Source organism: Varroa jacobsoni, unplaced genomic scaffold (genome assembly GCF_002532875.2).
Source record: "Varroa jacobsoni isolate VJ856 unplaced genomic scaffold, vjacob_1.0 scaffold_300, whole genome shotgun sequence".
Classification (NCBI taxonomy): domain Eukaryota; kingdom Metazoa; phylum Arthropoda; class Arachnida; order Mesostigmata; family Varroidae; genus Varroa; species Varroa jacobsoni.
This window is the reverse complement of record NW_019213202.1, coordinates 165,142-182,419: the sequence shown is the minus strand read 5'-3', so window position 1 is coordinate 182,419 and position 17,278 is coordinate 165,142. Positions and strand designations below refer to the sequence as shown.

The 17,278-nt window shown below is 41.5% G+C and overlaps 2 protein-coding genes across 2 annotated transcripts; both read left to right on the top strand.

Annotated features, from left to right (window-relative positions):
- Window positions 1–476: 476 nt before the first annotated feature.
- Window positions 477–6,575, top strand: LOC111259153 (26S proteasome non-ATPase regulatory subunit 5). Its single transcript, XM_022830903.2, has 7 exons — window positions 477–880; window positions 2,303–2,477; window positions 2,929–3,141; window positions 3,573–3,822; window positions 4,286–4,590; window positions 5,195–5,394; window positions 6,078–6,575. Exons 1-7 carry the CDS (start codon window positions 699–701, stop codon window positions 6,265–6,267), a joined length of 1,515 nt encoding a protein of 504 aa, XP_022686638.1. The 5' UTR covers window positions 477–698; the 3' UTR covers window positions 6,268–6,575.
- A 1,946-nt stretch (window positions 6,576–8,521) lies between these two features.
- Window positions 8,522–16,886, top strand: LOC111259160 (uncharacterized). Its single transcript, XM_022830916.2, has 11 exons — window positions 8,522–8,841; window positions 9,454–9,669; window positions 11,116–11,437; window positions 12,149–12,370; window positions 12,703–12,804; window positions 13,194–13,391; window positions 13,699–13,900; window positions 14,426–14,725; window positions 14,899–15,192; window positions 15,515–15,848; window positions 16,255–16,886. Exons 2-11 carry the CDS (start codon window positions 9,455–9,457, stop codon window positions 16,622–16,624), a joined length of 2,559 nt encoding a protein of 852 aa, XP_022686651.1. The 5' UTR covers window positions 8,522–8,841; window position 9,454; the 3' UTR covers window positions 16,625–16,886.
- Window positions 16,887–17,278: the final 392 nt, after the last annotated feature.

The window sequence follows — 17,278 nt, the reverse complement described above, 5'->3', positions numbered from 1 at the left end:
AGAGACGCTTCGTGCTGTGTTGCTTCCTGCTATCTGCTAAACAGACAAGTCGATTCTTGTTTACATTACTAAGTCCCCACTATTTTAATGGGCTCGGCTACTAGGGGCGGGGTACGAGGCGATCGATAAGAGAGGTAGACAGTATGTATTTTGGCGATATCGACTGAAAATGACACCCATGTCTTTGGGAGAGGGCAGGGCTTCTCGTTGGGAGAAAAGCTATTTTCTCAGGAACTTAGTTTATAAACGTCCAATAATAATAATAATAAAATTAGAATAACTTTTCATTGTAATATGTACCCTTGGCTATGCGCATATGACGATTCTAAGATTTTTATCATTGAATGTCTATGTTAATGCTGATCTGATGAAGCACTTAACGGTACGCGGACAGACCAGCCATTTTTAAATATTGGAGTTGCTTGCAATGCTACTGGTACAAGACAGACTCATGGGTGTCGTTTTTACCACACGGCAATTAAGGGAAAGGCGTTCGAAATTCAAGTTGTCATCGTTGATACGTAAATTACTCTAACTGCTTGGTGAGAATATATAGTACACTTTACAGAAGCCAGTTAGTATTTGATATAGCTGCAAGCCCCCTATGTGAAGGTGGTGACATTTATCCGCACGTACCGTCTACAAGAAAAGCTAAGTCTCGAATACTCAGCTGCAATTGAACAATCGATTAAACAAATATGAGAAAGCTCGGCGAATTACTGAGGGATTTGGCTGATCCTGAAAAAATAAACGTGGAGAATCTGAATGTGATCAAGTCGGCATGTTCCGACCATTTACATCATAACCGTTTGGAGTTCTCCAGCTCACTGCAGAACAGTGATCTTTCACAGCTATTTGTCGTGCTGGCCAATCTGAAAAAGTATGTTAATGAAAACATAATTGTCTAGCTATGGTTTGCATGACCCTGCAGATGTTAAAATTGTCTTTAAATAGGGAGGGTCAGTAGAAGTCAAATTATTTTTTTATTGTGCATGTGTATGTGCGCCTAACAACTCGTATAGCTTGTATGTCCTTTACCGTATTCGCTATTTATTCAGAAGCCCATCGAACTTAGTAGGAAAACAATAAGGTGAATCAAGATTAGCAGGCGTACATATTAGCATATATAGGCAATCATATTCCGAAGTCAACTACAAGTCTAAAAATATCAACAAGAATTAGGGAATCCTTTTTAAAGATTGATTTTCTTCATCCACTGGAACCGCGCGTAACACTTTCCTTAGAAGGTTTTGATGGTTAGCCCTCTGGCAGCCTCTATTGGTTACCCATGTTTTTCATTCTCTAGGTCGATTTTCTATTTCATTACTTTTTTTTTAGCAACCGTGCGACCGTTGCTCCCTGTTTTCTGTCATTGTACTAACTTTGCCCCGAGCTGTTTGGGTCCCCCGTTCTGTTTGCCCCTTCGCTCAGCCCTCTCCCAACGTTAAGTAATGTATGGACTACGTCATTAACTTCACTGGTAAATGCATACCGCATCAGATGTTTTGCCAATGTTGTAAAAGTATTTTGAGAATCCTGTGTTTCCAGCGCGTACTTAGATGAGTTCGTACATGGTATCGACAGGCGCACTGTTTATTCGTTTGTTTAGGTCGGATATGAGATGGTTAATTCATGCTCCTGAAAAGTCTGCCGGTTGTTTGCTTCATTCCTACTACCAATTTTTAAAAATCTGTTCCTCCTGGGCATTTTTGTCTCCGAATTTAGAATTGGCTTTCTCCGTTCTTCTGTCAGTGTCGGCTATAGTATGGTCCGTGCTATAACCGTTGTTGCCTGCGCGCCCACCATCTGCGCATTTGTCATTTTTTTATTGCCATTGTGCTTTACGCGTTCAGGAGCTTCTCTCTGTGGTGTTTCAATTTGATCGCTGTCATGCATACCCTGCTGTCCCGTACAGAACTGTGCACTGGGCCACCGTGATAAGATGATTTCGCATTCTTTTCCGTGCTGGTTAAAAAATTTTATAGCTAAATAACCTTTGTTTCTGAATCTCGTGATTTCTACGTAAAGACTCCTGCTGAGCCATTTATTCCCGGTTATCCCAGTGCATCGTGCAGTATCCTTTATTTCGAATATCTTCTGGTTGTGCACCAATATCTCATCGCTGCGTGTCTTTCGTGCCCGACCAGAAAAACCGCTTTGCATTTTTCCTAGCCAACATTCGCGCCGCCCATCTTCACCTAGTTTTATGTTCATAATAACCACATATTGGGGGGATGGAGGGCAATTAACAACAGTCTATAATATTATCTATTTTCCCTTTGCCATGTATTTTTCTTTTTAGTGAGGAGATCCAGCTTTTCTGCCAAATCCTGCGAACACTTCTCGACTGTGTGCCCTGTCAACTAATACTGACCAAATACGAACGTTACATTACCGAGGCGCTCCGAGAGCAATGTAACGACGACATACAGAAATTGGTTCTGCAACAGCTACTCCGATGTGCTCGCGATGAAAAGGTTGTTGCATCTCGACGAACAAAAAAAAAAAAAACGGAAAAATTAATTTGCAACCTAACGACATACGCAATGCTGACACCAATAATAACTACACGCGTCATTTTTCCTTCGCTTTGGATATTGCTTGTCAAACATTCGATGTGTCAGACATTTACTATGACGAGTTTATGTTTTTCATATTTAAAGCGTACGTTGAGGAAGTGATCCATTCAACACGGGGTTTTCTATCGGCGCCTAAGCCTGTACATCCAAAAGAAAAGAAAACGCGCCGGGGTTGTTCGGCCAAAGAAGAAGTTTTTTTTTTTTTAAAAGAAACATGGAACGTTAGCATTGCGTGGAATACGCGGTTTAGTAGTGAGCTGTTCGTGAGTTTTTTTCCGTGTAGATAGTTTTTAGCACTTGTCGAATATCCTTTCAAGTTGACCAAATCGTGTTGTTTCTGTGTTCTTAGGTGCGTCCCAATCTAGTCGCGAATACTACGTTACTGGCCTATGTCATCGATCGATTTGCTTCGATGACTCTTAACGACTCAGTGAAGTCTTTATTACTCGAGTTGACAACACATTCGATCGATGCATTAAAGATTTTATTCAGTGGCGATCTGCTGCAGCGGCTGGAGGCTGTTCAACAGAAAGGATCGGTGGAGAACCTTCGGGTCTTGGAGGTTAGTTATAATTGCATGTAAGCGGTAATGCGTATTAGAATGCATGTACTACATGAGATTGAACGAAGTACACATTGACGTAGCGTTTTGGTAGAAGGAACGATTTTTACTTGACGCAATCTAAGTCGATAAACTTACGATCGTCTATTTCGATCATAGAAACATCTACGTACTATTCAAGAACTTGTCTATGTCCCGCTGTAATTTTGGAGATTCAATTGAATAGAGAGCGGTGATAGAATGTACAATATAACACATGTAAAGAACTAAACATATAATATTAACAATAATAACGACATTAGCGAAATACGAAAACAGCTTTTTTGATTTATTGTGTTCGCATCAAAACTGAAACCCAACAGCACCAATTTCTTTGCTATAGATATGCATGTTCTATTCTGTTAATTCGTTGTTTCTTGCTGTAACTGCAGCTGTTTTGTCAAGTCGCATGCCAGTCCGAAGCAAACTGCAAGAAGATGGCTCAGCTCCTTGACAAAGTTGTCGAATCACTTAAACGAGAAAAGTCCGATATGCTCGTCCTGTTAAACTACATCGAGTTACTGCGAATACTCGTCTCGAAGCCATATACGATGGATTATATCCGCTCGTCGACTGCGGTTGAAATTCTAAAGGACCTCCTAAGCCATCCGGATGATCCAAACGCTACGTTTTATATGCCGGGTAGGTTCAAAAAAGCCGCTCATGATCAATCGATTGTATGCTTCAATTTTTTGAATTTGACCGCGCCGAGGCAGATATAAAAACAAGTTCGGTCAAGCAGAACACGTTTCTGAGTAATCGAAGTTGTGGCTATAGTGTAGCCAGGAAAAATGAGATAGCCAACCATTATCTAGGTACTAATCTGCTGTGAGGATTAGTATGTATGCAAACTCTATTAGTAATTTGTTTAAACGGAAGGTGGGTACACGAAAGTCGCGGCTACGTAACGAGCCCCTTTACACATAAAGGATTTATAGCCTATTTTTTACAAACATTATATTAAATCAACCCATACAGCAAACGCTTGATAAATTAATGCTAAAAATTGCACCAAATATTTCTCACAATTATCACATAGCAGATGTGGTTACACAAGCATTTCACATAACTATCACAGAGTTTTAGCCTAACTTCGTTTTTGTAGGCGTTCTCCTATTTTTCGGCGAGTTCGGTCTTCACAACCCGATTGCACTCGTACACGAGCACACTGCAGTAGTTAAAGTGATTTTTGAAACTGCAAGATTGGGCTCCCCGTTTGCTCCCACCGCGATGGCGGCCGTAGGACAAATCGCTCGGACTCGTGACGGCAAACGTTGCATAGAGGAGAATCTCTCACGAGAAATGGCCGCGTATATGCGAGACATCGGCAAGTGTCTTGAAATGACAAATTATTCAGCCGAGCACAAGATGTCAGCACTGATTGCTGTACAGTCTATTCTTGAGATGGAGGTAAAAACAAATAAAATATCTCTTCCTACATAAGGCCTTTGTTCGTATTTACTATTCAGCACTAGAGAAAGCAGTAGTAAGTAGGCTAAACTCATCTTGAAAAATACATTTCGAGTACGAACTGTTCCACTAACAAGAAGGAATTCAACTTTCTTGATCTCTAGTGATGTACGTTTCTATTATGCCTTGAGTGCAACCTTTGCAAGCTGTCCAGTCATTTTGACAAAATTTCGCTTGGTTGCAGAATAACTTTAAATAATCTATACTTTGGCTGCGTTTAGGTGCGGTTGTTTACACGCAAACTAGGTCTTTGAACCGAGTTACAAAAAATCGATTATGGTTGTAACGTGCAAGAAACGTATTATGCTAATTTTCACTTTTATTTGCTTAAAAAATTCGATTTTTTCCAATCTAGTCTTGATAGCATTTACCGAGAAACACTCCAAATACACCACGATATAGAAATCAGAATATATATATTGTTTAGGCATGCTTCAGCTGTCAATTTCGATGATTAGTTACGAATATAACAAAGAATAACGTTGTGACTCAAATCTGTATTTGATAGCTTATGCGTGATATGTTGATGCGCTTGCACCATTAGGAATACGACCAGTTGGACGTGATTACCTTGTCGGAGAAATGGATGTCCTGCCTGAGTACCACGCCGTTGGCTTTGCTGTGGAAATGTGCGAAGACCCCATTTCCAAATGAGCGGCTGGCTGCATTGCGGGTCATGAAAAATATTGCGCTTCTACCTTGGGGTCGACAAGGTCTCCTTGAGCTACCCGGGTCTTATGAATGGTATGTTCTCTTTGTCGTCTCAGCGTGAACGCGAATACTGAACGCTGTTTACGTTGAGTCGTATACGTTCAATACAAGTGAACTGAGCTGATAAATTATTCGGGTTGTTTCTTAAGTTAATAATGCAAGTTTTAAATTGTACGATATCATTTAAAAGGGTTTTTCTTTTTAACTTCGAAGCTGCTAATAAATATGTGTGCTCCTTTCTTGAGACGTTAACTGAGCAAAATGAGGAAACAATAAAAGATCAGCAAAAGTGCCTTAAGAGGTTAGTTTGGAAAGCCTGCTTATATTCATATTTTTATTAGTTCTCTATGTTTGTGTACTGCCTAATATTTATTAAAGATAATGCAAGTTTTCGTAGTGTCTGCGTACGATGCGGCCCACTCCTGGGCTAAAAATCGACTCTTTTTTGTTATTTAGATGTAAATAGATTACATTTTCGCTTCTTTTTGAAGTGTCAGCAACATTCTTTAATGTTCTATCCATATGATAAACATACATAGAAACCTGAGCACGGCTATCAAGCCTAATTTCTGCTAAAATGTAGGCTCTATTTTTTTGGGGATTTTAATAAAACTGTTTTACGGACTCAAAATATCCAACTGTCTGAACACTGACAAACTGTCCACAATGGGCAGCTCATTAAGGCCCTATGTAAGTTAATGCTTTCTTGTTTTCAGGCTGCTGGACAGAAATACTGAACCGGATAAGGCCGGCAAAGAAATTAAACACGCTATTGTGGCGGCGCTGCTGGAAGAAGCGAATTCGATCAAAGACGTTGCACAGGTCAAAGGCCTGCGAAAGTTCTACGCTGAAGGCCCCTTCTACTCGCCTGCAGATGTGGCCATCGCAACCGAAGGAGGTTCGTAATGGACGCTTCGATCTGGTGCCATTAGCTTGTTCGACTTGGTTCAAGCCAGGACGGTTTTATCAGCTGGAGCTGATAGCAAAGCAAAAAGTATACGTATAAAAGAGATTTTTCCCTGTAAAAGCGATGGCTTACCTGACCACAAGAGTGGCTAAGTTGGTACCGGTGGCGTCGACACTGAGGTGACCTTGAACACACATAGTTCGACTGCGCTTCCGGTTTCAGACATTGTGTTCTATAGTCATCCATGTTGTAGCTCGGTAGTGAAATAAACGAGTATATACGTGATACGTTTGTTACTGCTCATATATGTGTTAGGTGTTTTCATTTTAGCATATTACTAGTCTATTACTGTATACTAACGGGCCATCCAAATGCTATTCGCTCCTAGAGTTGCGTAAGGCCCATATGGTAAAATGCATCGAGATACAGTTCTATGCCAGACTACCACCAGGCTTGCTGCTAAGTTTGCTTGATACTGTTTTATTTACTACTGCTGTCCTAATCCTTCGTCAGGCCAAATCACACTGTGTACTTCCACTTTTAATAATATGTTTACATGATTATAACAAGTTCAAAGCAAATAAAAAAGGTGGAGCGCAAATTCTACGCTATATCTTCTACAGAATAAATTGGGATCATGTGGAATTGTGCATGACGGAAAATGAACATCAAATAGAGGACTCCGAACTGCCTGGTTAGGCTGCAAAGGTTAGGCTAAAGCTCTCACCTTTATACGAAATCAGAAACTTATCACGGACGTTGCCTCGAGTGTCATGAAAGAAAAGTTTATGTGCATGACGGAAAATGAACATCAAATAGAGGACTCCGAACTGCCTGGTTAGGCTGCAAAGGTTAGGCTAAAGCTCTCACCTTTATACGAAATCAGAAACTTATCACGGACGTTGCCTCGAGTGTCATGAAAGAAAAGTTTATAATTTTTGTGGTTTGCCTATAACGGCCGGCACCACTTTCCTTCCTACTTCTCACTTTTTTCCACTCTAGACGACTGTCGTCTTCTGTCTGTTTTTTTTTTAAATAAAACTATAGTTTTACCTTTCCTTGATATGCGATCAATTATTTTTCGCCGTCAAATACAGGCTCACGAAACGCTCCAAGGAAGCATTTTTCGGGGTAAGGATTTAGTGGTAGTTGCATGAAAAACACTTGATAGTATGTGTGCATTTCTTCTCCCTGTGGTGTACTTATCAATAAGCCAAATTCTTTCTCTCCTATTTAGACCCTGATAATAGGCTGTAAGGGCTATTGAATAAAATCATGCCGTAAGAAGCGACAAACAAAGCGCAAAGAGACACCGCACAAAAACTAAGCATTATCTCTGACGGCCTCGCAACTTGCTTTAGACAACAGTCTTAATATCGCGTAGCTGGTACGTAAACGAATTTAATTATTCTTTGTTTTTTGTAAACTCTCTAAGACGAATGCACAATAAAAGCACATTTTAAGTTTTACACCCCATCGAGGCCGCAAACGGTGGAGGCCTTTGTCATTTGGTCCTGTTTATAGAGATGCTATCCAAAAACGGTAACTATGAGCGGCAGGGAGCCTTTGATAATATGCTAGATGCACGCTACTATTAGCACAGATGGAAAGATTTTTGATAGGAAATTTATTTTTGTTAGAGACCTTATATATAGACCTTATGATATGTATGACATGACCACTTGAGCGTAAGTCTAAACAGTATTACGTGAACCAGACTACATTAAAGATTAAACCCGTTAGAAAGAAAGCATTACAGATTACTCTTTGCATAATAGGTGATATCCATCGTAATCAAATTTTTAGACTTTGACGAAAAGCCAGTGGATTTAGGTAAGGAACACTATAGAGTAACATGTTTTTGTTAGCTCTGTAACCAATTTGAAATCACTACAGGATTTAGCCTCATATTTAACGCACAAATCATGGTACCTAACATACTTTTTTTAATAAGCAAATTTTTGGTCGATCATTTTTTCTACCACGTCTTTCAAAATCTACAAGACGCCTCAAACAATCTACCTATAAACACCAAGATCAATACGACTACTTTTCTCTTTCTCTTCTATTTTCTCTTTAGTTATAATCAATGTGAGTGAACACAAACGACCACCAGACGAAATCTCCCGTGCGATCACAGTACTAGTGATTCCTGTCTATTAGTAAACCCTGCTATTCTATCAGGCAAGACAGCACCTAGTAAATGGCGTTATGTGCGAAACGTGCGTCGCACCACCATGACACCAGAATTCGTAGGTTAACTCGCAGCCCTCTTGCCATACGGACGTGCAATTGCAGCCGACGCAAGCCGAAGTCATAATGGGGTCATAGCGCAGCCGTTATCAACCTCTTCGCCGCGTGTCTTGCTACTCGTCTTTGTCGTTCCAATCGCAAAAAGCTCAATAGTGTGCAAATCGTAATTGTTTTTCTGTAAAGTAAACGCTGTTTTTTAGACGTTACTCCGCTGTAGAGTTTCGTTGTTCTCCGAACCATCGATTCAGCACTTTCGAACGTGTTGTTGTGTAGTGCTATTTTGGGATGACTTCACCTTAATCGACTTCATCGAAAAAAAGGCTCGTCTATTCAGAAAAAGTTGCAAAAATATTATTGATCTATTCACATATATTGACCTAGTCATTGTAACCATTGTAATGAAGTGTCGATGCCTATTTGGCCATGGATTGACTCATTTTTTAAAGGGTGTGCGGCTTAGATGTCTTATTCCCCCGACCGATGTGAAACGCTCATAATATTTGTTCGCTGAAATTTACCACGATTATTTCTCTTCCTCGTTCTTTCTCATTCTTTACGTCGACCGAGCAATGCCTATATTATGTTTCTATATTGGCCAACTGTATCATATGGGCTTCTGCGCACAAATCGAATGCGGTCAGCCATCGACCAACAATAAGTCGATGATTATGATAGCTACAGATTGTTGGGAGAGCCTGTTATCTTAGTGCCTCACCCTCGATCGGTGTAGTGCTGCCGTAGCAGCAGCAGTTTCGTCAATAATATTAATTGTGGAAGTGTCAGGTTTTTGTGCGGCGTTGCCTAGTAATTGTTTCATTGGCGCCTCGATGGCATACACTTGATGCCGTAATTGCTGTGAATTTCCTGAGCACAGGTTACTGCCACCTTCCGTCGTCAGGTCTTGTTGTGATACAGGCGTTCTTGCCTTCCAGGATGCCGATTGGCCGCCGGGGAAGTTTTACTGGAAGCTCAAAGGACGTTCAGGGATCGGGTCAAGGAAGTAATGCCGTGCTGTCTGGGACGACTGGTGCACTTACAGGGAACTCCGACTGGACTATGGGTTGCCACCCATTCAGCCATGAAGTCTACCTACCAATGGGCATCCATCTGGCCAACACGAAAATGGATCAGTACTTACACTCACTTGGGTAGGCGCTTGGAAAGATGGGTGTTATTTTTCGTATTGGAGATAACCCAATAGTTTGATTCACGTATATAGTACTAGTCTATCGTAATCAAACCTAAACACAAGTGTGGAACCTTTGGTGGTGTATTACAGTTGTTGATTATTGTTTTTCCCTAATAATTCTTTTTGTACGAAACGTTTCAAGGTTGTATTGTAAAATTATCCTCTGTAACAAAGACATACGATAAAAGTAGAGCACACGGTCGAAGACACGAGTTTTTAGGTTCATGTACACGTCATTAGCAATAATGCACAAGCTAGATTTTTGTCCCAGACCAAATATACATTTCTACTAGGATAAATGTGGCATATTTTCCTAAATTAAACCTCTTTCAAGAGGCAAATCAACGAAAATACACTGGAGTCTTTTAGGCGCTGTTTAGATGTTTCGTGCAGAAAGCGACTAGCCGAACCGCGGAACGGAACGAATGAAACGCTGAAATGCCCTCGTTCGTATGTCATGATGAGTGTAACCGCAATTTCGAATAAAACAGTCTTTCGTGACTTTTGTTAAACGTGTGCGATCCGTATACGTTATGTGTACGCCAGCCCTCTCATAGTCATAATGGCGTCTGAACGCATGGCCAGTTTGCTAAATGGTCAACTGTAGTTGAACATCTTGGATAACGTGGGCTGCACTAACAGTTAAAACAGACACAGTATTGTCGATGTCAGTTGCACGGAACACTGCACGCACTTTCCGTACAACGCTAATTCCAAGTCAATGCCTGGCCTAAGAACGATGTGGTAATGATGAACGTTTCGTGCTGGGAACGGTCAACCGTCTGGTGGAATACCTAACGGCGGTGCCGAACGTAAGATTCGAAATATTTATTACTCATACAACTCAAATATACAGGCATACTATGAAAACAATAATAGTAAAATATCGTGTATTCAAGGTCAGTTAATAGCTAAAACTACTGTGAAACTATCTACATACATTTATAGGCCTCATGATTTTGAGTCAATCGAAATCTAAATCGGTAGTAAAATCTTGAAGAGACTTGAGTAAAACTTGAGAACTAAATTGATCGATAAAATTTATAATAGTAAGAAACAAATTGTCAATCAATCAATCAATCAATCAATCCTCTATAAGATGTTGATCTTTGACTATGTGCATTTATGTATGTTCAGTATAACACATAGCAAGAGCAAAACACATTGAACGAAACCAGCGAGCGAAAAGTTGTTTTTTTTATCAATATACCTCAGCGACTTCACGCTGAATTAGCGTCCTACATCGATGGCGCACTTGTGAGGCTTACAACCTTAACACTGTTTGCACAACAAATATAAGTAATCGCGTGTAGAAAGAAAATGCTAAGTAACCCTCAAACTAGACTTGCGCTATTTATCTATAATAGAGGCTGAGGTATTGCCTTGAAACGGATATGCGTTTTAGATTGTTCCGGTATCATCTGCCAGTCGATGGCTCCTGTCTATTCCGGGCCGTATCTGAGGTCTTGTACGGATCGCAGAACAAACACGCCGCGATTCGCCGGCTCGTGTGTGACTTTATTCTCGAGAATCGACCGCTGGTTCCGCGTCAGCTCGATCCTCAACAATCGCATGAAGACTATGTCCGTCGCCTACGAGAAAACAGTTTTCCCGGAAATAACAACGAAATGCACGTCCTTGCCCAGTTGTTTCGTATCGATTTTGTTGTGTATTACCGCGCCGATCGAGGCCCCACCAACGTCACGCAGGGCGGATACCCCCTCAAGGTTTGAATAAAGGCAAACAAAGTTGCAGCCTTGAATCTAGTACCTTCAGTTCCGATGACGAGATATTAGGGTTAAAAAAGAGAAATGAAGAGGAAGCTGACTAGCGAAACGAATACTATCATAGTAAGTAATTGATAAACTAACCAGTTAAAAAGGTCGCACTTGAATGATGGACGAAATGTTGAATCTGAATTCTCAAAAAGGAACCGTATGAAAAAATCTAATTCTTTAATCGAACTGTTCTTTATGTTCTGACCTATCACAGGAGAGTAACTGCATTTGCAGCCTTTCTCCTTGCAGCTTTTCGAGGGTTGATTGCATTGAATTGTTGCCTACTGATTATGGGAGAAGAAGCACTGGAGACGCCTTAGTTCATCGCAGAAATCACATAAGATAGCAATACAATATTGATACTCTGAAATAATAAATTAATTTAGGATGTAATAGCTTTATCTGTTGCCCCAGAAGTTTATTTCCCTCAGCCATGTAGAGCTCACAATCACCCTTTTTTTGCTTGGAGCCGGTCGCAGTAAGTGAATTTTTCCCTAAGCTAAGTAAATGTCCTACCGCTATTAATTCATAACTATCCTAACCTCAACTTATTCAGTTTGCCAAACCATTATCAGCAGAACAGATCCATTGAAGTCAAATAAATCCGGCCGGCGATTTCGTGAATGATTTTTTTGTTTCTTTACATGGATGTCGACCCAGGTAACGTTATGCTGGTCGCACGGAAAACAGTACGACCTAGTCTATACGAAAGAGCACCTCGAGGCACTTACAGTGTCTCAGGCTATCGTTTATGACGTGCTGTACAAAGACGTGTTTGAGCTGGGCGGTAAAGAAGTCGATTTTGCCGTGACCAAGATGCTCTACGACAAAGAGCACTTCAAAAACAAACGCCACCTTACTTTTTCGCAATGGTGCAATTCGGTAAGTTTGAAAGTGCAAAAGGCCAAAGGCGGGGAGCAACGAACTACTGATTGAGAGATAAAGACTTAGACTAGTCCTATGTGACGTCAAGGGAGGCAAAAAATAATATATGGAATACACGTACTACGCGAGGGCTGTAGCCCACGTGTAATTCACGTGAATAGGATGGTTTGAAAATGCAGCGAGCTTTAAGCTGACTTTATTTTTGAGAAGTAAGGCAGATAGAGCGATTTAAACGTATACAGCGGGGTTGTATATGTAAGACAGTGGCATACGAAATTGTATTATTGTTATTATTATAGACTCTTTGCGTGATGTTGCTTCTTTGACAGGTGGCAGAGGGCGAAGAGCGCAACGTATCAAAGCTCCCGGAGAAAAATGGCGAACAGATTGTCTTAGCGGTTCGCTGTGGTGTCCCCCCATTTCCATTTAAGGTAACAGAAATTGTGTAGACCAGGCTTCATTCAGGTTCGCACATAACTGCTCCTATCCATTGTAGTTCTCCAACAAGAACTACAGTGGTAGAAGTTATTATATCACCCAATTATGGTGTCGACCGTTTTTGTCTTACTAGAGTCTGACTTAAATCTTCACAATGTAATAAAATCGTCTTCTTTGCTGAAGTTATAAAGACACTGTAGTGAGGCGGCCTTCCTTTTATATTGCACCTCAATGCTTCTTTGTCTGGTTATGAAGGAAATTTGTTGATGAAAATTGTCTAAGGCGATGCCTGACAACGGATTTTTTTTAATGGAACCTGAACGTACGCCAAAGGGTTTCTTTATCTTCTAACTTCTCTGAGTATACGGATTTCTCCATTCAGGTAGCGAAATGTCTTGATCCTAACTTATTCCGCAATGTCGACTACCTGAATTGGTGTGAGGAGAAACGCGACGAGTTCAGAACTGGCCATCTGGTAACACCTGCTTTGGACACGGGGGTAAAATGTACAGCGCGCATCGGTATGAAGGAGCATACTGGGTTTGTGCAGTCGATTGATACAAAGGGGAATACCGCACAGGTAACTTTATTGATATTAGTGTAAAATTAAGTTAAACTTTGGTTATCGTTGCTAGCGCAGTGCCAAAGGCAAAACTAATTATCGCAACAAAAAGTAATAAGACGCTTATCGGACATTTGTAAGAAAGCTAGCCGGTACAAGGAACAAATGCCTATCGGTGATAACAATAACAACAGTATAACAAGTAGGAAGCTAATAATTTAGACAATTCAATAGACGATTTATTTGTCTTCTTTCTGCTGGATAACATTATACGAGCTGCATGTAGTGAATTAGTGCAACATTGTCTCATTTTATTAATCTATAGGTGTTTTTACAATCGATTGGCGAAATTCGCACTCTACCGTTATCGAGTATCGAGAGTTTGCCTGTGAGCCTTCGAGTCACGCTGGCTTCGCATCATGCGTTACGGAACAATGCCGTGGAAGACGATGAGCACTGTCGCACCTACCGAGTGGCGGTCTCATCAGGGAAATCACAGGCGCGAAATCGCCGGAGCTTCAGCACCGGTTAGTTCGCTTAGGGAACTCTAATGTCTGATACTGACTTTGATAAAAGGAACCATGTATTTACGTACATATAAAAAATGTGGAAAAAAGCTACATAGACCGCATCGTTTTCAGCGCAAAAACGGTGATAGAAAATTCTAGTTCTTTTTTGAAGCACAAGAGAGTCAAAAAATGTTGTGCTATTTACGTTTATACTAGTAATAATTACGTTTAAAGTGCTATTTACATTACTGTACATTTTCTGTGACCACATGTCGAAAGATAGAGCTATATGGGATAGTTAAGTATTTTTGCAATTCATTTTTGTTAAATCTAAACATAAGGAAAACCATTGTTTTTTTTATTAAGAAAGACGGTGGCCCATATCACATTCATAACCAGTAATTTCATTAATGGGAGGGTTTGCCATTATGTAACACCATGTGTGTTACAATTTGAAGTGCAGAAATACTCTTATAGGATTTTCAGCTGAAAACAATTGCCAGTCCTTGCTATCTTTGACGGTCCATTTCTGTGCGGTCGAAGGTGACGCGGTGACAGCCGACCAACTTGAGGTACTGCTTCGAAAACAACAACACAGCGTCCATAAACGAGCTCATGGTGGGACTAGCAAAGATAGTTCTGAAAACAGCCCTAGCAAACTCGGGGGAATACCAGAAGCAGCGCACGACCGCGATAGCTTAGGCTCGCATTCGGTGTCCACTCAGGAGGGATCTCGGTCACAAGGTGGCCAAAATATGAAGATGTCAGAACACGACGATGTTATGAGCACGCACGAGGATGCGGAGAATGTCGCCAGACATACACGTGGTCGACCCAGAAAATGTAAGAAATGTAACTGTAAGAAATAAAAGCGTAAATATCTATATACATGTAATTTTTTTTTTGAAAAATGTGATGTCTGGAGCACATACCAACGCAAATTATTTACCTGAGAGCAAATGAGTGTTACATTTAACGAAATGATCTTTAATATCAGTAATGCGCGTATTTCATAGTTTCCTTGCCTGCTGTTAAGACCAACTACGGTCCACCATCATCACCTGTTGCTAGCTGCTACACCCCAACGATCATGAACGCGTGCGGTCCCGTTCTCGTCAATGGGCATCCAGGCACTTACGGCGCCATCGATGCTGTGAGCGGACTGGCTGGCATTAGCGAGTCTGGGGTGACCGTTGTGCCCCAGCTAAGCGCGCGCCCAGCACAAACGATCATTTTCGATCCAAACTATAGTTACGCAACTGCCGACATACAGCGGGTTCCTGATAGTACAATCTACGCAACGGCGCCTGGTGAGTTCGAGTGTATGAATACTTAGGCCACTATCTCTGGATACTGTTTCGAAAGAGAGCAACATGGATAGAAACGTCCTTATTCGATCTTGTTTAAGCCTATTGTGATTGACTTTGAATCACGAATCTTCGTTTCGTTATTTATATTGAAGTGCAACCAAAAAAGCTGCTAAGTCGAACCGAAATCCATATTCGAATAATCGCCGTAGTTCGGGAGAAGAAAACGCAAAACAAGGACTCAACTAACTGTGCGAAGTTATTATATCTATATTTATTGCCTAATGTAGGTACACCGTATTGATAGATTCTACTATACTTATAGGAACAACAGCACACGGTGGATGTGGTTTTCAGCATCCGCCTATGGGTATAGGTGAATACCCGATCGTCCCAATGAATCCCGTTCCCGTAGTGCCGATTGCCCAGTTTAACCCATCCGTGCCGCCACCGAATTACCGCACTATTCCGGCTTTACACTCCCTCGTAGCACCAGCATCAGCTGCAACAACAGATTGGACATTGGATTATCCTATGGAGTCCGTTGAGCCTGGTTTTTCGTTTCGAGCCCCTCCTCAAGAGATGAACATGAGCCTCATCGATATGAGCCATTTCCTCGATGGATCAGATCTACCACTCCACAGACTCGACATTGTTAGGTTAGCATAGTTACTCGTAGTAGTCAAACTTGCGCAAAGTGCCAAGCACCAAAATAAATGATATTTCGAATTTTACGCCCGACGCTACTGCCTTAATTAATCGTAGCTTTGAATAACGGTACCAGCACGAATCAAGCCGTGTGTCGACCCCTGGTTTTCAAGTTAGGCACCTCTTTACTGAGCGTTCCTAAGTCAAGCGAGCAAACATATTGTCACTGCACCATCACCCGGAGATAGGTGTTCAGCATTTCTGTAAATTGAATAAGTAGTAAACGCCCATTCTAGCGTTACTTTATCTTCGCATGTTACGAACGGCGGGTAGGCTAGGACGCGATCGCGTGTCAGTTGGCTATATTAACTGTATGATAGCATCTCATGATTCTTACTGAGCTGAACACCTTTGCAGATACTTCTTCAACTTGGGCCTATCCGTTTATCGATCTCGTAAGCTACCTGAAGGCACACCAGCGGACTCGTTGCCGGCTCCAGTGGCATGTACGCAGGCCGCTCCTACAGGGACATACATCGTACCGTTGACTTCGTCGGCAGGATATCAGATGGTTCCTCCGCAGGGAACTGTGGTCTATCAACAGGCTCCTCCTGCAAGTTATCCAACTACGGCGGGTCCAACTTATGCTAGCTATTCGGTTTTGCCACAGGCTGCGAGCTACACCGAAATATCGCCTTCAACGATTACAACAGCTGGACCAACGTCGTATGCTGCCTCGGTGCCGGCGGCTGCTCCGGTCCAAGCCCAAATGACGGCCGTTAAATAGCCCAAGATAACTGTCGCCTACTTGCGGTCTATAGCCGCTGGGCCAGTATCGTGAGCGTGTGGAGTGTGGGATATGCTGTTAGTGTCTCAAATAGCGTTAATTTTACACTTTTTTACAGTAACAGCACAAAAAGAAGCCTGCAATCCGAGGTGGCACATTACAGCGGTGTAAGGGTCCTTGCCCCTAACTGGGATGAGGTTTGTCTTCCTAGTCAGAAGACCAACAGAGAAAAACAAATGAATATGCAACACATCACAATTAATTGGGTGTCTTTATTGAGTACGCGTAATACGCGGGAGTAGAGAGGTAGATAAATAGGTAGATATATAAATGGAAGCATGTGTGTGAGGCAAGGCTCGCTGAAAAAAAGCAAGAACTCTATAGCGGTGTGGCTCTTTTGGTTAGCAAATATTTTTTTCAGTCCTGCGTCATATCTACTTGTTCAATGCATATATTGAAAGAATGTCGGCATGCTATCGGTCGACGCTCTATGGGCACTAAAGCTCTATGAGTAGAGTGTACTGTAAATTGAAGTTAAAAATGAGTATTCATCTCAAACTTACCCGTAGGCACATGCAAAGCTTAACCTTCAGTAACAATATCATATAGGCGTTGATTGTAGTAGGTGCAATGTGTCTGTGACAAGTTTGTAAT

Bases quoted from the DNA above. Each gene is read 5' to 3' on its own strand.
- LOC111259153 (XM_022830903.2), top strand. From the start codon at position 699: ATGAGAAAGCTCGGCGAATTACTGAGGGATTTGGCTGATCCTGAAAAA. The intron at 3,823-4,285 runs GTAGGTTCAAAA...TCGTTTTTGTAG, and splicing joins CGCTACGTTTTATATGCCGG to GCGTTCTCCTATTTTTCGGC. The intron at 5,395-6,077 runs GTATGTTCTCTT...TCTTGTTTTCAG, and splicing joins CTACCCGGGTCTTATGAATG to GCTGCTGGACAGAAATACTG.
- LOC111259160 (XM_022830916.2), top strand. From the start codon at position 9,455: ATGCCGATTGGCCGCCGGGGAAGTTTTACTGGAAGCTCAAAGGACGTT. The intron at 11,438-12,148 runs GTTTGAATAAAG...ATGTCGACCCAG, and splicing joins AGGGCGGATACCCCCTCAAG to GTAACGTTATGCTGGTCGCA. The intron at 13,901-14,425 runs GTTAGTTCGCTT...GTGCGGTCGAAG, and splicing joins TCGCCGGAGCTTCAGCACCG to GTGACGCGGTGACAGCCGAC.